General features: G+C 35.8%; 1 protein-coding gene across 1 annotated transcript in view; it reads left to right on the top strand.

The window, feature by feature from the left end:
* LOC109105292 (raftlin-like) overlaps positions 1 to 22777 on the top strand; it is an 80258-nt gene that overhangs the window by 11809 nt on the left and 45672 nt on the right. Inside the window, exon 3 of the mRNA XM_042773208.1 lies at positions 19116 to 19293. Within this exon, the coding sequence (XP_042629142.1) occupies positions 19116 to 19293 (178 nt within the window). The remainder of the gene's footprint in view (positions 1 to 19115; positions 19294 to 22777) is intronic.

Genomic DNA, 22777 nt, shown 5'->3' with positions numbered 1-22777 from the left:
AAGAAGTATACTTCAAGTTTATTTTAAGTATACCTAATAAATACTATACTATAAAGTTCAAGTATATTTATACTTTATGTAGTAAGTATACAAATATCAGTGCACTAGTAGTATACTTGTTAGTGTACTATTTCAATACTCTTTGGCAGTGGTTCCCAATTCTGGTCCTGGAGAACCCCCAACACTGCACATTTTAGATGTCCCCTTATTCAAACACACCTGATTCAACTCATCAGCTCATCAGTGAAGACTCCAAGACCTCAAATGTGTGTGTCTGATTAAGAGAGACACCAAAAACGTGCAGTGTTGGGGGTTCTCTAGGACCAGGATTGGGAACCACTGCTCTTTAGGACTAAATTGGCCCACTTTCTAGTATATAAAAGTATACTTTTAAGTATACTTTTAGTATAACAGTAGTAAACTTTGAGTACAAAACTAGATTACATATATGTTTTTAGTTTGTATTGCAACTATACTAAAAGTGAACTTATAGGTATTTCTGAGAAGTACATAAAAAGTAAACTGAAAGTATACTTTCCTGTTGTTTCAGTTTAAAAGAAGTATACTAATAGCACACTTGAATAAAGTTATTTTTTCGTAAGGGTAATCTCTCTGTGTCTGTTTCTCTGTCTGTCTATCTATCTATCCATCTATCTATCATCTATCTATCTGTGTCTGTCTGTCTGTTCATTCTGTTTTCCCCCATATACATTCACGCTAGGTTAAAAAACATTCAAAGTTTTTGTTGACAAATCTTTCTTTTCTATTTTTCAAATTTCTTTGAATTTCAATTAATTAAAATTCTACTTCCTTACATTCAAATGTGAACTGCAATTCTGTATCTTGTTTCCGCAATCCTCAATTTGAATTCAGGAATTGAATTGTGTTTCAGCTGACTTTCAACCTTGTCTTAGATGTTTCTCCTTCAGTTCCCTAGGAGAAATAAAAACAGACACAAATCAGATCATTGTTGACATACAGTAAGACTACGGAACATTGCTGTGTGGATATTACAGTAGAATCTGATGAAAAGTGTTCAATCTCTGGATGTCTGATTGCAAACCTGAGCACAGTTTGAGACATTGTTGAGATCACCTCTGAGATCCTGGCGTGTGACCATGTTAGTGCAAATTACCTGGGCCAAATCAACGTTCTAGATGACTGACATCTGAAATGATAGCTTTCCAGCACTGTTACGGTAATGACTATAATAGAGCAGCCTGGCTGTGCGATTGCTCTATATGTCCTTGAGTTTGGCAAGATGGGTGAATATGTGCACTGCAGTGAGCACCGCATACGAGAACTCTGTTATGTTTAGCAGTATTGGCTCATATCTCACATCCCCCACTACGCTTCATTTCTCCGCACTGCCTCTACTCTATTATTGCAAATATATTGCTATTCATAAAGGAGGAGTTGCAAAGCACTTTCAAGGAGGGGGAGGAATGAGCAGCAAATGTCTCATCTACAAGGCGAAGACAATATACTTCCTCATGCAAGATTGCCACGGCTAGCTTAATGTTCCCTGACGCCACGCGGGTGGAAACATTAGACTGCACATTTGTTAATCGCCTTAATCAAATTTGATTAAGTGTCCAGGGTCAACCTGCACCATTGCTTTCTTTCACAAAGCACTGTGTGAACTGCCACGTCTATTTTAGAGTTCTGACCCATCAATCTATCTTAAGATGTTGTGGTGATATTGTGACATGAGCCAGATGTTGTAACTGCGTAGAAGACGAGCACCAAGCAAGCAACGTTGTTAACTTAATTGACTGCTCTAATCATACAAAATAGGAAAATCATACACAATCAATGTCTCAATTTTGTCACCTCGACTTTTGCAGAAGTTTTCCACTTCCTTTTAGATTTAACTCAAATCACATGCTTCACTTCTAGTTTTAGACGGCATCTTTAGATTCAAAGATTCTAATTCAGGAATTCAAAGATTACATCTTCAGATTCAAATTAAAAAGTCCTGAAATCAAAAGAATTCAATATGAAACCATACATTTTTCATCAAATTCCTTCAAGAACAAATTATCTGCCACTAATTTTATAGTGCAATGATACTCTCTGTCAGGGATAACTAAAGCTAAAATCATTAAAAAATAAAAAGAAATAAATAAATAAAATAAAATTCCATTACTTGAAATGAAGTAAATGATATCTGAAATAAAATTATATATAAAAGTACTCACTTTGATCTAGTTTCCAATACAGCATTTCTCATTTTCATCAAGCTTAAATTTACTAGAATAATGGAAACTAAAACTGAGAAAAAAAAAAAAAAAACTATATAAAAAAACGACTAATAAAAATGGCAAAAACACAAACTAATGTGCCAGATGTTGTGACTGCATAGAAGACAAGGCACCAAGCAAAGCTACGATATTAAATTAACTGACTGCTCTAAACATCCAAAAACAGGAAAATCACACACAATCTTACAATTTTGTCACCTAGAATTTTGCAAATCTCAAGCGTCTCTTCTAGTTTCAGACCAAATCTCCATCAGATTTAAAGAACCAGCGGTCAAAAGTCAGAGATTTCAATATGAAACCAAACCTTTTTGATCAAATTTGTCCAAAGAACAAATGATTAATATTAATAAAATTAAGAAATTATAATAAAATTATAATAAAAACTATAATAGAATCCAATTTTTGCTAAAATAACACTGCTTTATGTATCATTGGTGTCTATTTAAATTTTTCTTAAAGTGTTTAAGAAGAAATGTCTGATTTTTACCTAAAATCATCATGAATTTCCATTCCTGTCCAGATAAGAACATCTTGATCAAAATAAAATAATAATAATAATAATAATAATAATAATAATAATAATAATAATAATAAATACTGTATATTAGATACTAAAGAGAAATTTCCGAGCAATAACACCATTGTCTGGGATAAGACACCAATTAGACCAAATTAACACTTTGTGTCTGTTGTCGATTTTGTCTAAATCCATTTTTCCCTGATGCTGGTGAACAAAGAAACACCCTGGTAAGCAAGCGAATGAGCCTCGTAATAAGTTGTGTGGTGAAAAACCCATCACACGAAATATGCCAGCGTGGTGCTTAAGATGCCCTGCACGTTTTTTTTTTTTTTTTTTTTATGTCCCTCAAATGTGATTTCAAATGTTTAAAATATCAAGAGGAAGAGGAATAGAAAACATACTTACGGACGGCTTCTCGGCCACACGCCACCCTCCAAATCACGCTTACAACCCTGATATAATCAGCGAGTGGGGCAGATTATTAAAATGCAATGACACCTAATACCTTTAATTCAACATGTCAGTTAATAATACACAAGGAGTTTTATTTTTTATTTTTTGCAAAGCAGCTGAAAGAGAAGGTGAAAAGAGTTGGTACAGGGGTTAAAGGAGCTGTAGTTGTGTAAGTGATTAGAGCAGGTGGATGCAGGGACTGCTGCTTTTATTCTGCAGCCAAGCAGTGTGAAAATTGAGTCGGAGGGGCACCGCAGGAGTCACATTCACAGCTATTTGCTTCCCCACATTACCTTTCTTCATTTCATCTTCGCCGCGTGGAAGACTGCCACAGTACTGATGAGTTCGGGCCTGGGACCCCGCACCCTGCCAGAGAGCCATAGTTCAAACCTCAGCCTGTGAAATAGAGGCTCTCTGCTGTTGTCAGGTTAAGGGTTTCAGCACAAAGGCAGGTGAACCTCTATTATATTCTCTCTGATGTGGACGCATTGATTCCTTTAGCTTTTCAGGGAGATGGACCTGCAATAAAGATCAAATGGGCTATTCGGTTGAAGTCGATAGAGACGCTGACAATGCAAAGTCCTTCTTCTGGCATAGCGTTTACTTTTACATGGAAACAAAGCATTAGAAACCTTTTCATCCATGCTTAAATGTGTCATGTTTAAGCATGGATGAATTGTGAATTGTGCTTACACTAGGGTTGTGCAAAATTCTGAATCAAAGAATTGGATACTTTTTTTTTTTTTTTTTTATTCATGAGGTGGAATTTGAATCGGCCACACCCCACAGGAAGTTAAACTGGAATTGATAGGAAGAGAAATTGACTGTATTCAGGTAGAACCCAGGTGATGCATTCTGGGAAATGAAATTCACACTACTGTTTAAAAGTTTGGGGTCAGTAAGTCTTTAATGCTCACCAAGGCTGCATTTATTTGATAATTTATTTGACTGATTTATGTCAGTCAAAGCTGAATTTTCAGCATTATTACTCCAGTCTTCAGTGTCACATGATCCTACAGAAATCATTCTAATATGCTGATTTGCGCTGTTTCATATTTTTGTTGAAACCGTAATGCATTTTTATCAAGGTTCTTTTTTGATCAAATGAATGCATACTTGCTATTATTAAGTTAAATTATTTAAAAGAATATATTAATAAAAATATTAATTTCTTTAAAATAAAATAGAACAAATAGCAAACTCTCTGCTCTCTGCTTAAGAATGTTAAGCAGAGAGAGAGAGAAAAAAAATATCTGAAAATTAGCACATCTGAATCCAGAAGCAGAACAATGACATTCTCATGTAAATGATTCTGGCAGATGTGTTTTTGCACTATTAATACACATAGGAAATGTCAACAGCTAAGCCATAATGCTTTGGTCAGGTTTCGAGACTAATTGTGATTTTGTTCTTGATGTGTTAAGAGCACCTGCCCAGCAGGCTTTCTCTTTTAAAAATCGCCTTTAATCTTTCTAAAGAATATCCTGCCTACCTTGATGAACTTTCAAGGAAGAGCTCAATGTGCATTAAGCGTAAAGTTCTGATATGTGAAGCTGTATAATTACTAACATCAGTAGTACAGTGTAAACAGACATAAATAGCACTTTTCCCAAATAAGGTCAACAAAATAAGATCTGTAACTCAACAATGTCTTGAGTTTCAACAGATTTGGAGAAATGTGGCATTACATCAGTTGCTTACTGCAATCCTCTGCAGTGAATGGGTGTCATCAGAATGAGAGTCCAAACAGCTGATAAAAACATCACAATAATCCACAAGTTATCCACATCACTCCAGTCCATCAGTTAACATATTTTAAAGCCAAAAGCTGCTTGTTTGTAAGAAACAAATCCATCATTAAGACATTTAGACTTTTAAAGCATCGCTTCTGGACACAATACCAGTCAATAATCCATAATAAAATTTGATAGGGGGCAGGCCAAAATCACCATTGTTTTTCATGCTAGTTAATTTTATCTTTGATAACAGTTTATCATCTGATCATTGTCAATGTAAAATCCAATAGGATTTGTGCTTGCAATGCTTTAAAGAAACTATCAGGACACCAAAGTCTTCCCTTGCTTCTTTAGTAAGACTGTTGTGGTTATGTTACATGTGTAAAATCAGTTGTGTTTTGGGTTGTCATAAGCAACGCCGACACCGTTTTCGTCAACAGGAAGTGCAGATCTCTGCAAAGTTCCTTCCTTTTTTCGACAGAGTCAGTGTCAAAGCTCTGCAAGCTGCAGTTTGTTTCAGATTATAGCTGCTTGTAGCGGAAGAAATTCATCTTACTCTGCTCAACATCTTTCCTGTGTCAGGCCGCTGTCGTCTAAATGGCTTTTGCCTCAGTATAATGTCAAAGTAAAGCCCATTTATTGGTGCACATCTCCACTTTGTCACTATGAGGGAGAATAGGTCGCCTTTGCATTGATTCTCTGCTGGTGGTTAGATAAACCAGGTTTGCTTCACGGTGTTAGCGTGCGGATGTTTGCCCTCAGCCCTGAGCATCTGCTTCACATCACAGCATCTGTTCGGTCTTCTGCGCTAAAGAAGCACATTGAACTTTCACAAGCCAGTCATCTCACATCAGCATGGCAGTCGCTTCAGACCTGGCAGTATTGATTCCGCTCAAATGCAATCATCAAGTTTCCAGCGGTGGGGTAAACAACAAAGATTTAACAAAGGAGCTTGTTTTCTGTGATCTTATTTTCAAAAGAGAGACACATTTTTGTCTTTAAGTCCATGTTTGTCAGCTTTAAGGCTTGTGTACAAAATTCTTTGATATGCACATTTAACATTACAGTATTTCTCTTATGGAAAAATAAACTGAGGAATGCATCCTGCACTACACAGATTTTTGTCCAATCAAATGCTCTCTTGATTCATTGTATCTCCCCCTGATTTGCAAATCATGTTCATGGTTGTGACATAACTAAAGGCTAATGTCATCATTTACTCAGCCTCCTCTTGCATAATTTCTGTGAAACACAAAAGGGGATTTTGATAAGTTGCTATTGTCCATTAACAATATATGCTGCCCATAGGTGACAAACCCTTAAAAAGAAACAAGCAACACCCTAAAAGCAGTCCATATAAACTATATATATATAGTTTTACTCTCTCTCTCTTTCTATGTGATATTTATTTATTCCACCTTTTGAAACTCAGCAGTCCTGGTCACTAATAGTGACTTAGAATATAGTGCATCAAACATTATATACAATTTTATACACACACACACACACACACACACACACACACACACACACACACACACACACACACACACACACACACACACACACACACACACACACACACACACATATATTTCTCCCTTTTGGAAACAAAGTTAACACATTCTTGCAAGTAACAAGTATCTGCTGTGTCTGGTCACATTATTCAAAGGTCATGGAAAAAAAAAACGAATTCGTACCACTTCCTCTGGATCTCAGCCCACGTCTGTGGCTACTCGATTCAGTATTGTTTAGTGGGTTCATCTGACATCAATCTTGTAGGTGTCTCTTTGGGTTCTGAAATAAAATAAGGAATCATAAAAACAGAACGTTAAAAAAAAAAGAAATTAGTTTCAATTATTTTTCTTTCGTTGTGTATCACCATGAGTTGAAATGTTTTGATAAGCAGGCTTATGTGTGAAAAGAAGGCTGATATGAACCAGAAAAGAAGATATGAATCATCTGAAAGTTTCAATTTTGAATGACGACAAATGAAATGAAAAAGAGAAATGACATATCAAACAAAAGCTTGTTCCTGGAATTGATGAGTGTGATCTCAGATCTGATCTGAATATATATATATTATTAGCAATTTAGACAAAAAAAGGTAAATGCACTACTTCTATGATATTTTAATGTAATATTTATAAAAAATGTTTGTCCAACAAATCAAAAACAGTTGGTGTAGTTTCACCATGTCACAGGACAGCAAAACACAGAAGGATATATTTGCAGTTAGTGATTATTTTGAAACAGCTGATTGAAGTCCATCATAAAGCCTGAAGACTAATACTAATACTAAGCCCTCGTTAAAAAAAAAAAAAAAAAAAAAAAAAAAATATATATATATATATATATATATATATATATATATATTTATATTTATTAGTGTTTTAAATTTATTTTTTTATTTTAATCACATCCAAAATAAAAGTTTTGTTTACATAATATATGTATGTGTACTGTGTATATTTATTATGTATATATAAATACACACACATAAAATTATATATTTAGAAAATATTTACATGTATATACATTTATATATTTATATTCTTATATTTTATATTATATATAAATATATTTAATATATAAACATAACATATTCTTCTTAAATATATACATGCATGTGTGTGTATTTTATATATACATAATAAATATACACAGTATACACACATATATTATGTAAACAAAACTTTTATTTTGGATGTGATTAATCGTGATTAATCATTTGACAGCCCTATATATATATATATAATATTTAAATGGTATTTAAAAAAAATATATGAAGACATTCTATGAACTTGACCCATGCATTTTAAATAACATTTTAAAATCAGATTTAAATTAGTCTCTTTTCATCATCTTGGACATCGTATTTGTCATTGAACCCTTTATAGAATTCATAAATCTCCATTCATTCTTTGATTGGACTCTAATCAGAGCTGAAGTGAATATTTGTGCTGCTGAATTCAGCTCGACTGTCATCCAGCAATCGTCTTTCACATCAGTGATGAAAATTTTTGTCAGACATGGTCAGGTTTTTTATTTTTTGCAGACTGACTTTTCATGGCGTTTCTCAAATACACTAATTTCTCATATTTCCACACCCAACTTGAGTGAATTTTTGGACTTGTGTTTCCATGGAATCGGTCTCCATGCTGGAATCATGGAGCTGTTTCCATGACAATCTACCACCTGTTGTTCCGTTGCTTTCACACGTCTGCCATGAGATGATTGGCATTTGGGAATAACAAATTATAGAGGTTCATTTCTTTGTTAGGAGGCGTCAGATCTACTGTGTCTCATTTTCATGTCTATACTGTAGGTATATCAAATATATCCAATGTTTTAAAGGTTATGAGCAAATTTAGCCTCCTTTTATTTAGTTTAAAACATTTTGTAGTCCCAAGAAAGATGCGTATATTTCAAAAATGGCCTTAGTGATTGCTGTCAGGAGGACTCAAGTGAAATGACGGCTCAATGAGTCGAAACTGAACTATTCAGTCTCATTGATGAGAGGAAATCTCTAAAAAGAGGTATGAGAAGGCATTTTAAACAATTAAATGCTTTGCAAATGCTTTATTATACAAGGGAAAGGCCAGTTTTATTATTTCCCATGTAGAATTGAAAGGGCTTTCTTAAGAATGACAATTTGTGGAAAGAAAAAGAACTTCCTGTATTTTGAGGTTGTACCATTTTTAACTTTTTCGTATTGTAAATACTGAAGTAATCTTGTCATGCAGTGACATGTGAGGGGGACATGCAGATGTTTAATTGCATTTAAAGTGCCATGTGTGCAGTTGCATTCGGCCCCATTGCATTCTGGTAGCAATTACAGAGGGTTTGTATGTACTGTATACACATTATAGATTGTTTAAAGTACACATCCCAGAGGAATGTTGAAGTTTCTAAGGCTTTTTTTTTCTAAGGATCATGATCTTGGGGTAGTTGTTCCTCACTCAACTACACAAACACAAAGGTAGGATTCAGAGAAAAGCAAGCAGCACCATTTGGAAGATCAGTTTCTTGTGTTTTGTGAAACTGCACCAGGGGACACGGAGTCTGCACAACAAACTGACGGAAAAATATCAAATATTCATTTCTAATAATGTCCAAGTTTCAGAGGGACACAATGCAACCCTATAAACCCTTTCACTGTATAATATCAGTGCATATTTTACCATGTTCATATCTATCCTGCAGATTTCCCCCTAAAATTAATGCAGAAAAATCTGGCATTTAAGAAAGATGCCAAGTTGTTGATATTGTTGGTCTGAATACAAGGATTTACTGTACATTATAAAAACCTAGCAGAATAGCAAAACGTCACTGCCAAAATGATGCCATAATACCTAATATGATCCCATAGTGCCCTTTATGTCATCACAAAAAGCGTTTTGGTGCCATAACACCTATTATGATATCATAATACCTTTTTAGATGTCACAATGGGGCATTATGGTTTCATAATGGTCTTTATGGTATAATACCCTGATTTAACAATATACACACTACTATAAAACGTTTGAGATTTTTTTTTTTAACGTAGAAATTAATGCATTTATTCAGCAAGGACACATTAAATGTATCAAAGGTGGTGGTAAAACATTTTTAACGTTACAAAAGATTAATATATCAAATAAATATTTTACACTTTTTTGAACTATTTATCAAAGCAGCATTAGAATGATTTCCAAAGGATCATGTGACAATGAAGACTGGAGCAATAATGCTGATAATTCAGCTTTGCATCACAGAAATAAATTACAGTTTAAAATATATTCAATAGAAAACACTTATTTTAAATTGTATTAATATTTCAGAATTTTACTGTATTTTGGATCAAATAAATACAGCACTGGAGATCATAAAATACTTCTGTGTCAAGGAAGAGTTTTGAAACATGACAAGGGATTTTTGTTTGCAATTTGTGTTGTTTTGTTGCATCAGGCTTGATGTGAACAGACCCTCGCATCACTTTCCATGAAAGCATGAGCTAAAAAACTGCATCACGAGCGTCCTATCGCTCCATCAATCACTACACATTATTTATCATTTCGTTTTCTAGCTTCACGGACTAATGCCCACACAAACCGTCGTCCATTTGCTGCTTAAATAATACAGGATTAACGACAGCATCATCTAACACAGCGGCATGGAACAGCAGTGTGAAATCATGAATTAGCAGCCCAGCAGCTCCTATATCATGTCAAAAGAGCCACAATCAGAGTACATCAAATTGATTTCTGCACTTGTGCCGTGATGATTGTTGCATGGGTTGAATAGCACTTGATTGTTAGATTGAGTGTGACTGCTGCACTGGGCCCATTAAAGCTTTCTGACAATGGCTGCGGAGTAATATTCTTAGCTTTTCCAGACGCTCATCAATGGATACAGAAATAACGCTGATGAACAAGCCTCCTCTGTTTAACAGAGCTTGTTTCCCAAGAGCTGTCACTTAGCAACAGGGCTGTCAGTGGGCTCCTGGGCATCTGAGATGTCCTGTCAAGCAAATGACTGAATTCCACTAAAAGGCTATTAATAAAACCTTTTTACCTGGAAAACAAATCACCTTTAATGCATCCCATCAGGCATAGGCTGTAGCGTCTGATTAGCGTCTGGAAAATTCAGTCAGCAGAAAATTGTACTCCTCTCCGGCTTAAAGCAATGGCAATGCATCTATCTATCTATCTATCTATCTATCTATCTATCTATCTATCTATCTATCTATCTATCTATCTATCTATCTATCTATCTATCTATCTATCTATCTATCTATCTATCTATCTATCTATCTATCTATCTATCTATCTATCTATCTATCTATCTGCAATTCTACATCACAAGAGATCCAAATCACAAGAAAGGGGAAAAATATACAAAAAAAAATAAAATAAATAAAAATTTCAATTAAAGCATATATTTCTAATTTAGCTTTTTGTTTTAACACTTGTTTTATTTTTGCATTGAATGGTAGATAATATAATTAAATTTCATTTTTAAGTGCAAATTATAATATAGTTAATATAATGCAATATTGACTTTCAGCCCATAGTAAAAAGTTTGGGCACCTCTGCACTGGGGGAAAAAAAAGGAAGAAGAAAGTTTGGAATGGCATGAGGGAACGAAGAGTAAACGATGACAGCACTCTCCTTCATGGCTGAACTATGCCTCTACCTCTGTTTCATCTTCAGTGGCACACATGAAATCAGAGGATTTTTCATTTGCAATATGCCATGGCTAACTGCTTGATGTATTTCTTTTGTCACTGTGCAGTGGTTTCACATCACAGGGATTCAGTTTTAACGTCTAATAACACCAGATATATGAGTCTGTAATTGGTTACTGCAACTTTTACAGCCAATAAAATGATTTCCGTCTCAGTTTACAGATGAAATACATCATATCAACATTTTTCTCCATCTGCCAGATAATATTTGAGTTTCAGAGTGTCAAGTGCAGGGTAATAAGCTGGTAAACAGACTCTACAGCATATGTCTCCAGCTCAAAGGACAAAATATGTCTCTCCATCTTGATCTGGCTAGGAGAGAATAGCTAGTTGTTCCCGCTAGAGTTGCTGTAGTGTTTATAAAGATGTGAATGTGGTTAAACAACGCATTAACACTCAATCTGGCCTTAGATGACTGATTATGTCTCTAGGGAGCTGTAGCTGCCACCTCCTGTTTGTGTCTTAGTACTTTACAACTAACAGTCCTTAGAAGATTAGTCTATCTGAGAGCTAGAAAAGAGCATCCGTGTGCATACTGCATGGCCAACACTGTGACCTGAGCTGAAATGCTTCTGGATGGTTAATGTTAACCAAAACTTAAACTATTAATAATTAATAGTATACATATATTTAAGTTAACGTACTAAAATTACTCAAACAAAATTACATCTAAATAAAAATAAATTTCTTTTATAAAAAATATTAAAGAAAATAAAAGCACATTATTACAAAATTACTAAAATTAAAACTGAAAATATAAAAATAAAAGCTAAATATTAATAAAGACTATAATAGTACATAAATAATACTAAAACTGGATCCCCATAAAGACAGTTAATTAACTTTCACTGGAAATTTGGTTCATATTTAATGAAAAAGATGCAATATAATACTACAAAAACACACACAACATCCATCAGAGCCAGGTGATATAGGATGGCAGTGTTCCCTGCGGCAACATGGGCTCCATTCCTGCAGAGTCGTGCATTTACCTATTTAAGACAAAAAATACCTGGAGAGAAAGCTATTCATCAGCATTCCCATTCTTCTCAATGGCAGTCGCTCAGCTGGCATGTGCAGCCCTGGTGTTTTGCCATCTCTCATGGGTACAAAAAAATCGGTGACATCAAACATGCTGCATGTGAAAAATGTGTTGTTGTTTTTTTAAAATGAAGCATGAACATATTATAGTGCAACCAATAAACAGAATAAAGCCTTCGAAAATAGCTGATTTACCACCACTTTAAATCTATCAGTGATTATTACTGTTAGCTAAAACTATGGACACTTTTCACATTTCCAGGGCTCACAGAAGCAGAATGCGTCATAATCTTCTATAGTGGTGAATCAACGGAATAGATTATGGAATTAGATAGTAATTAGATAGGCAGTAACTAATTTGCTATAATTTAATGCCAAGGTGGTACAACACAAAGTATAGTTTTACAAATGTACATAAAATTTTTTTTAATGATGATAATTTTTTTAAAGATATTTTTTTTAATTTTGTATGTGTATTATCAGTGTGTGTAGTTTTATATTGAACATTTTCCATAACTGAAATGAAGCTTTAAAAAAATTTAATTAAATTATAACATTTAAAAAAAAAAAATTAAACGACAAAAGCACATAAAAATACTAAAACTAAACTTAAATTGAAATGAAAACAAATAAATGGATGGCCAAGATAGCAATGCTCCCTGTGGCAACATGGACTGAACACAGTCATTTCTGTATTTACCTGTTTATGACTAATATACCTGGAGCAAGCTATCCATCAGCATTTCCATTCTTCTCAATAGCAGTTGCTCAGCGATCAGCCATCTTTCATGCACTGTAAAAAAAATATTTTATGAATTATAAATACAACAAAGAATATTGTTGCATGTTTTACAAGAAAATAATATTTCAGTCTTTCTACATCAAAATGTCATATTTAATTCAATGTTTTACATGCTGTTTCCTTGCAATTTTCCGGCAATTTCTAAATGAAAAATTGTTTAAAGGTAAATGAACATGAAAAATCTGTGATGTCAAACATGGTGCATTGCATCTAAATGGAAGAGAGCAGTACAATAGCAATTGCACATCACAAAACATAATAAAATGGTTAAAAAATGGTAAGGGAAGAAGCAGTAACCCCTCACTGCAGTACACAAGATCCATCCACGGGGAGGAGACGGTAGGTTAGGGATCAGGGGGTGGAGACAGGTAGGTTTAGGGGCAGAGATGGGTAGGTTTAGGGATCAGGCGGTGGAGATGGGTAGGTTTAGGGATAAGGGGGTGGAGACGGGTAGGTTTAGGGATAAGGGGGTGGAGACGGGTAGGTTTAGAGATAAGGGGGTGGAGACGGGTAGGTTTAGGGATCAGGGGGTGGAGACGGGTAGGTTTAAGGGGCAGAGATGGGTAGGTTTAGGGATAAGGGGGTGGAGACGGGTAGGTTTAGGGGGCAGAGATGGGTAGGTTTAGGGATCAGGGGGTGGAGACGGGTAGATTTAGGGATATGGAAGGTGGGAGGAGTTGGATCTGGATTCATCTTCGCCCCCTGGATCTTGTGTTCTGCAGTGAGGACCATTTCAAAAGAAGCAGGTCAATGGAGAGGTAGTCACGGGGAGGGAATGATGGGAGAGGCAGAATGAGGGGAGAAGAGAGATTTGGGAACCGCTCCACAGCCACAGCTTGATTCTCTCACAAAGGGTCATTAGTAAAGTAATTAACGCGTGCCGCTCTGCCCTGGAGCTCATGCGCCGACTGTGAGCAATGACTACTAATGACATAAAGCAGTCTTCCACAGAGCCTAGCCTGAAGAAACACTTCCACACGACACTGCAAATAATCCTCTTTCATTAGGCACACAGACAAACATATTTCACAGAGGCCTCACTGCATAAAAATAAAGGTTCCTTATTGGCATTGACAGTTCCACTTAGAACCTTTAACATACATGGAACCTTAAAAGGGTCTTTATAATGGGAAACAGCAAAGATTATAGAATACCCTAGACGTGTCACTTGTTTAGTTTTGAATAGGCAAAAATATGGCAAAAATATGGTGACTCTATCGAAGGAAGCCACGCCTCTTGAATAAAAGATCCAATCTATAATCAGTAAAGTCATCAAGTCACTACAGCTGCCGAAGTCCCGGTTGCTATAGAAACAGTCAGCGTTCTGGAGATGCACGCTTAGGACTGCATATGCGCACTGGATGGTCTACCCTGTAGATACGTTTTTTTTTTTTTTTTTTTTTACACTATTTGGGCAAAAGAAACAACATTTATGAGAAAGTTGTTGTTCAAATATGAAATTGAATCATAAGAGGCGTTTTAAAGATGGCCGCCGAGTGAAAAGATTTGCCTTAAAAATGATTGGAAAATAGTGATGTTGGTACTTCGGTAGCAAGCCGATATTTACATTTTAAAAACTGAAAACCACCTAACGTGATGTAAAACCTAAGCAGTTCCTTCCCACAGATCTTTTATTCTAACCCTCTCTCAACGTTCATGCAAATCGGATTGAACCATGTTCCCCAGCGGCAGAACACCGCGTTCTCTCCGCTACCCAAGCCATATCTCTGGGTTAATTTATTTCATACTCATTTCTTTTTATATGCACTGGCTCATGAATGTTCTGTAATGCCAGCGCTGGGTTAAAGGGCACAGGGACTGGATCACATCACAGAACTGAACATCTGTGAGGGGAAAGACACGGCTGTCTGACGCTGAAGTGGATTCTTGCCTGACTGACAGGGAAGCTCATGGGGCCTGGAAAGAAAAATAAAAAAAACAATCTTTTCAAAAAATACTGCTGAAAAACACAAGCTCGTATGTGTTCTTGAGTAATCATTCACTCTTGGATGGGACGCGTATTAGAGTTAATGTAAAAATAATTACATTTCTTATTAATAGTCTCTGCGGCACTGGCCACAGTCTGCTGCTGTAATTGAGTTTTTGTGTCTAATGTCTTTGGGCAAGGGGTTACCATTATTACTCTTACCATTATTAATCACAGGAAATAAACTTTTACCATGGCATATGAGTACAGATGTGAGTTTTGCAGGCAAAATAATATTATTAAACCTGTAAATGTCACATTTTCCCCTCCACGCTTTGTTATTTGAAAATAATTGATATTATAATTCTTCCAGCTAAAAATTTTTGACATTAATGAATATTACCTAAAGCTAAGACTGAAACACACACTAAGCAGACAGCTATGTTGCTCTGTAATGAGACACCATGCAGTCCTCAGATGTTTTTCACCAACTTTGTCTCATTTTTCTTCTAGACACCTAAAGATAGACTCTAATGAGAATTAGTGACATATAGAAAGGGTAGAGAGAACTTTTTTATACATAGGGCCAGAAAACAAACTTGTTTGAAGGCCATGGGCCAAAAATGAATGTTGCATTACAAAAATATTATATGAACATGTATTAGGTTTTAAAAATTGTAAAAAAGTAAATAACATTTTAAAATAATTTTTAATCAAATTCACTTATCATATATATATATATATATATATATATATTACAAATTAAGATATTTGGCATGTTTCTATTTTTTTTTTTTTCACTTCCTGTGATATGGCATGGCAGGCCAAATCAAAGATTATAAGAGGCCAACTTTGGCATGGTTTGGGGATCTATGATGTAAATAGTATATAGTTTATGCTTTTGATTGTAAAATGTATCTTTTGAAACTAAAGCAATATGAGGTTCCCGGGGTCTTTTACTCAGGAAAATAAAATCTAAAAGGCTTGTGCATTTGCACTATATTTCTTCTCATTACTGTCTAGGAGAAACAATTGAGATATTATAGAGTGATCCTTTGTGATTTGTCTTTCCTATGGGATGAGCTATCTCATATGTTATCAAAGGCTGATCTGCTCTGGTTCACGGGCCTGAAAAAGACTTTTCTATATTGGCTGCCACAGAATTTGGCAGTTTTGGGAGTTCTTATGGTGATTAAGGCCAGCTTAAGTAACATCCCAATATGTGTTTTCCCAGTGACATGTGATCAAATATCTTGCTTATTTTTGTCTACAAGACACAGAAAGTGCACATACGGAGATGGCGGAGAGAGCTAATAGCATTGACTGTGAGAGGGCAAGCCCAGCATGCATCTGCCTCTTGAGAGAGTCTCTGTTTACACACAGAAAGCAAAAAATCAAATCAAACATACCAGGATTAATTATACTTAAACAGATCCAACCGTGCACGTACGGTTTAGAGGGCTTTTGTATCTGTGGACTATTTTCTCATCATTCGTTTTATCTCACGGCTTGTGGAGAAAATGATTGAGCAATCCAGGGTTATTTTTAGTTGGCCAATGATTTGCCTCAAGCGCCCTTTGCTTTTTTGTGTGTGCTATTTTATAGAGCTTTGGAATTACGCCTGAGAAAAGAAAAACATACATACAGCCACAATCAGGCCTTTATGTCAGCTCTATCTTATGATTTATATTCTACTTGTACAAGCCAGGGTGCAAAATTAACACTCACCAAGTGCAAAACAAGGGGGTTAAACTTGTTTTTAAGCAAAAAGAACATAAATATTGCACAATTTGCCAAAGACCATGATAAATCTGCAAGCTGGATCTGAAATCGTTATTTGGAAATATGAGGGTTTTATTGTTTGTTTGGTATTCATAGCTGTGTCACACCACAGTATCACTTACCAAAACTGCTGTCGAGTCACACACATCTTTGTCTGGGTGTAAATTTAGAGTTGTTCTAACATTAAAAAGCAGAAGAAGGGTCTAGAGCTCGATGGCGTGACCTCCTATAGAAAGACTTTCTGTTCATCTTTAGGTTGAGTTCAGTATTCAAGTTGACTTCTTCCAGCACACTGCACACATGTGACACACAGTACAGTATATGAGAGGCACAGCTGAGCGCTGGACTGTGTTTATTTTGGAAGAACTCACTCCAGGCAGTTGTTTGGGTTGGTTTATATGTCAGTGTTTTGGGCACGGAGCCGTATGTGAGCAGACAGACAAACTCTGACTGTTTCTCTCCCTGGGATGATTCACAAACCACCCACAAACCAGCTTAACCTTTTAAATTCAGAGTCATTGGCTATGTTTGGATACTAACTTAATACTTAGTTACTAGCTTAAAGTATGCATTTTTTAATGATAAGTATTAGTATACAATATTATGGTCATTATTTATGCATTTAGCAGACACTTTTATCCAAAGCAACTTACAGTGCATTCAGACTATACATTTTTTACCAGTATGTGTGTTCCCTGGGATCTAACCCACAACCTTTTGCGCTGCTAACGCAATGCTCTACCACTGAGCCACAGGATCACTATCACAGGAAACTTATCACAATGCATACCCTACATGTGGCATCCAGATATCATCTTGAATATAAAATAGGGTATTTTGGATTTTTAATCCAATGTTGTGTAAAAATGTCTTAAAATGTGGCAATCTGATCAAGCAAGGAATTAAAAAAAAAAAATAAATAAATAAAGTTTAAATAATAATAATATAATACTATTATAGTTTTTTTTAATATATATATGTATGTGTATATATATACTGTATATGCTATTCCAAACAGTCAATTTCATTCAAACATGTGAATAAGGCTCATCATAATAGAATTAAAGTTCTGTTCAAAATGTGCACTATAGTATGCACAATTAGACCTCACACTCACAATGCATTTGCCAGTCATTCACGTCTGCATTAGTGTGCATTGAATGTGTTTCTGGTCATGTCTCGATGCCCTCTCATTAAAATAATATGGGCATCTTAGTTGTGTTGTGAGACAGATCTGCTGCTGCACAGCTGGGCGATTCTGACACTTTCTGTCTGTTATGTAGCATGTCCTCTCTCTCTCTTTCGATCTCGATTATACCCAGACAGGACTTTAGATTAAAACAGGGAAAGTGTTCCTCCCACTTCCAAATGTCTGGTCACTCCACGAGTGTATCTCATTACAGCCAAAGCTGGGCGTGACTGGGGCTGTCAGAAAGATATCAAAGCTCTTGTGTAAAACACTCTCATCTCACGACCAACTAAACAATCACATTTAACTGGATTTTCACTAGGCCCATTAAATCAAAAGGTTAAAAGTTAGTGAGGCACCAGTTGCTAAAGCAACCCTTGTGTCTTTCTGTCTTTCATTGCAAATAAACTAGCAAATCCTCCTGGAGAACCGACTCTGAGCACTAAAAAAAAAAAAACTGTTTGACTGTCCACTGTTTGTACAACACAAAAACCTGGGTGTTATATTTAAAGATATATGATATAGTTACAATGATTTTGCTGTTGATTTATAAAGTGATGCACATCTTTAGTACATATAAGAGCTGTTGGCTCATAGGGACTTTCCGATCTATTATTCTACTGTCCTAAAGACAAAAAAAGAGGTCAACAGAAAAAATATAATGAAAAAAAAATTAAAAATTATATATATATATATATATATATATATATATATATATATATATATATATATATATATATATATATATATATATATATAAAATCTTACAAGCCTCTGCTTCTTTTTCATACATTAAAATATTTTTTTAAATAATATAACATAATAATAATACTAATAATCATCATCATCATACACACACAATAAAAATAGTACATAATAAAAAGTAACAATAGAATGCTCTGCTATGCAGTTTTCATATATGAAAATATTATAAAATAAATATATAAAATAAAAAGTACTTTTTCAACACAGAATAACCACAGATTATTATTCATATGTTTAAATATTTTGACAATAAATCATAAATAGATAATATATATCCTCAAATAGCTGAATAATATAGCGTTATTTGTTAGTGTCCAGTCCCCCAGGAAGTCTACCCATCTGAGCGTGTGCAGTCCAGTGTCCGCTGTTCTCACCCGTGTGTGTGTGTGTGTGTCCTCTGGCAGATGGGACATCCACGCTGTGCCTGTCCTCAGTGAGGGAGCTGCCGTCTCAGCTGCAGGATCTGTACCAGCAGGGCTTCATTCTAGCAGCTGTGCACCCCTTTGTCCACCCGTGCGGCCCCGAGCCCGCAAGCGTCCAGCGCCAGCTCTACCGGGCAGTGCTCTTCAAAGTCTCTGACAGGTGGGGTCACAACACACATAGTGGAAACATGACAGCTACTCTCAACTCCACAGGTGGCGCTGACATTTATTACAGGGGTCATATCGCACTTTTTATCCTCGTTTTCTGGCCTCTGATCATTTATGATGTTATTGTAGTCCTCTATAATGTTAATTGCACCAAAAACATCATCATTTAGTGTTTTTGAGCATTTTCAATCCTCCGTCTGATCCTTCAACAGGCTTTTGTGGTACTGTACCTTTAAGACTCCATGTGTTGGTATTTGGTTGAATATATTTGGTGCTGCCAGCAACATCCTCTTTATGAAGCCTGATTGCATTATAACTGGACTATATGATTAATGAACCCTCGTGGTTCATTAACAGGGTTTGAATTGTAAATATACTAAACTATTAAAGGTGGGATATTCTTCTTAAACGCGATGCTCAAGTACGAGACGCTACAGAAGACACGAGCACAACTGTCATACACGTCCATATAGTGCGACTACACACACAGTATGTTTTTAAGGGCAAAATATTAACAGGATTAAAAAAAAAACAAAATAACCAGCATAGGAAAATTATGTTGGTTAGATGTTCTGAATTTCGTTTTTTTCTAAACTAATCGTCCTGCCCTAGTTTATATGCTAATTTAAAGAAGAATTAATACTTTTATTTGGCAAGGATGCATTAAACTGATGAAAAGTGTCAGTATTTAAAACATTAAAAGATTTTTTTAAAGATTTTTTTATTAAATAAATGCTGTTTTTTATTATTATATTGTATGTATTATATTATTATATCCTTAACAAAAACTAAAAAAAATACTTGAAAAAATTAAAATTAAATAAATGCAACATTTCTTCAGTTGAAGTACTAAAATAACTAAAATTAAATAAACTAAAATTAAAACTAAATCTTAATTTAAAATATAACTATATGTTTAATAACCAACAAAATTACTATAACTTTGAGTAAAAATAAAATGAAAACAGAAAATAGAAAAATATACCAAAGAAAAACTGCTTTCTATTTATCAAAAATCTTATCATGGCTTCCACAAAAATATTAAGGACAAAATTCAGCTTTGTCATCACAGGAATAAATTACATCTTAAAATATACTTTCTTTAAGAAGCTGCTTTATAAAATAAAGTTAATTATTATATTTAAATAAATAAAAAAACAGTTATTTTGAATTAAAATAACATTTCACAATATTACTGTATTGTAGATTTAAAAATAAATAAATAAATAAATTCAAATGTAGTGTACAGTCGTGGCCAAAAGTTTTGAGAATTACATAAATATTAGTTTTCAAAAAGTTTGCTGCTAAACTGCTTTTAGATCTTTGTTTCAGTTGTTTCTGTGATGTACTGAAATATAATTACAAGCACTTCATACGTTTCAAAGGCTTTTATCGACAATTACATGACATTTATGCAAAGAGTCAGTATTTGCAGTGTTGGCCCTTCTTTTTCAGGACCTCTGCAATTCGACTGGGCGTGCTCTCAATCAACTTTTGGGCCAAATCCTGACTGATAGCAACCCATTCTTTCATAATAACTTCTTGGAGTTTGTCAGAATTAGTGGGTTTTTGTTTGTCCACCCGCCTCTTGAGGATTGACCACAAGTTCTCAATGGGATTAAGATCTGGGGAGTTTCCAGGCCATGGACCCAAAATTTCAACATTCTGGTCCCCGAGCCACTTAGTTATCACTTTTGCCTTATGGCACGGTGCTCCATCGTGCTGGAAAATGCATTGTTCTTCACCAAACTTTTGTTGGATTGTTGGAAGAAGTTGCTGTTGGAGGGTGTTTTGGTACCATTCTTTATTCATGGCTGTGTTTTTGGGCAGAATTGTGAGTGAGCCCACTCCCTTGGATGAGAAGCAACCCCACACATGAATGGTGTCAGGATGCTTTACTGTTGGCATGACACAGGACTGATGGTAGCGCTCACCTTTTTCTTCTCCGGACAAGCCTTTTTCCAGATGCCCCAAACAATCGGAAAGGGGCTTCATCGGAGAATATGACTTTGCCCCAGTCCTCAGCAGTCCATTCACTATACTTTCTGCAGAAGACCAATCTGTCCCTGATGTTTTTTTTGGAGAGAAGTGGCTTCTTTGCTGCCCTTCTTGACACCAGGCCATCTTCCAAAAGTCTTGGCCTCACTGTGTGTGCAGATGCGCTCACATCTGCCTGCTGCCATTCCTGAGCAAGCTCTGCACTGGTGGCACTCCGATCCCGCAGCTGAATCCTCTTTAGGAGACGATCCTGGCACTTGCTGGACTTTCTTGGACACCCTGAAGCCTTCTTTACAAGAATTGAACCTCTTTCCTTGAAGTTCTTGATGAACCTATAAAATGTTGATTTAGGTGCAATCTTAGTAGCCACAATATCCTTACCTGTGAAGCCATTTTTATGCAAAGCAATGATGGCTGCACACGTTTCTTTGCAGGTCACCATGGTTAACAATGGAAGAACAATGATTTCAAGCATCACCCTCCTTTTAACATGTCAAGTCTGCCATTCTAACCCAATCAGCCTGATCTCCAGTCTTGTGCTCGTCAACATTCTCACCTGAGTTAACAAGATGATTACTGAAATGATCTCAGCAGGTCCTTTAATGACAGCAATGAAATGCAGTGGAAAGGTTTTTTTGGGATTAAGTTAATTTTCATGGCAAAGAAGGACTATGCAATTCATCTGATCACTCTTCATAACATTCTGGAGTATATGCAAATTGCTATTATAAAAACTTAAGCAGCAACTTTTCCAATTTCCAATATTTATGTAATTCTCAAAACTTTTGGCCACGACTGTATATTCAGATCAAAGAGTCTATCCATTTTGCCGCAAATTCATGAGGTGTTTTTCTATAACTGAAAGCAGATGTGAAATAATTTTTTTTTTTTTTTTTTTTCACATCAGTCTATTACAGTGGTAGCAACTATTTCAGATAAACCACCGCTAAAGGATACATACAAATGAACAAATGCAATTGGCTGCTTTAAATGTCAGTCAAGCAGTGGACAGCATAAGCTTTCATACCATTAGTCCAAAGTCTGTCTGCATGTGGCCAACACTTTACAGTCTGTCACACAGAGCTGGTGAAGGTCGAAGAGCGGTTCGATAATCCTCTGGCAAAACAGTGGCAGGAACTCAAAGTCACATCCACTTCCTGCCTGCAGCGCTGCTGGATCTCTGTCACACAGTGTCCAGACAGGCCTGGCTGCTGCGGCGGCGTAAAGGGCACTGAGCGGGAGACAATGAGCTGACGTCCACCCACACACAATCACACCACAATCACATCTGCATGTGAGACTGCAGGCATGCGTCTGACCCCACTGACCTCTTAGAGGAGAGTCCCTGGAGGGAGGAAGGAAGGTGATGGTGGGGCCACGGCCCATGTGAAGGCCTCTCTTACCTCAGTGCTGGTGCTCTGGAGATCTGTGAAGCTCTCAGATTCAGCCTCAGGTTTCCACTGATTTGAGAGTCGGAT

This window comes from Cyprinus carpio, chromosome A16, assembly GCF_018340385.1.
Source record: "Cyprinus carpio isolate SPL01 chromosome A16, ASM1834038v1, whole genome shotgun sequence".
In the NCBI taxonomy this organism is placed as follows: Eukaryota; Metazoa; Chordata; class Actinopteri; order Cypriniformes; family Cyprinidae; genus Cyprinus; species Cyprinus carpio.
The sequence above is the reverse complement of the archived record's forward strand: the minus strand, read 5'-3'. Positions and strand labels throughout refer to the sequence as shown.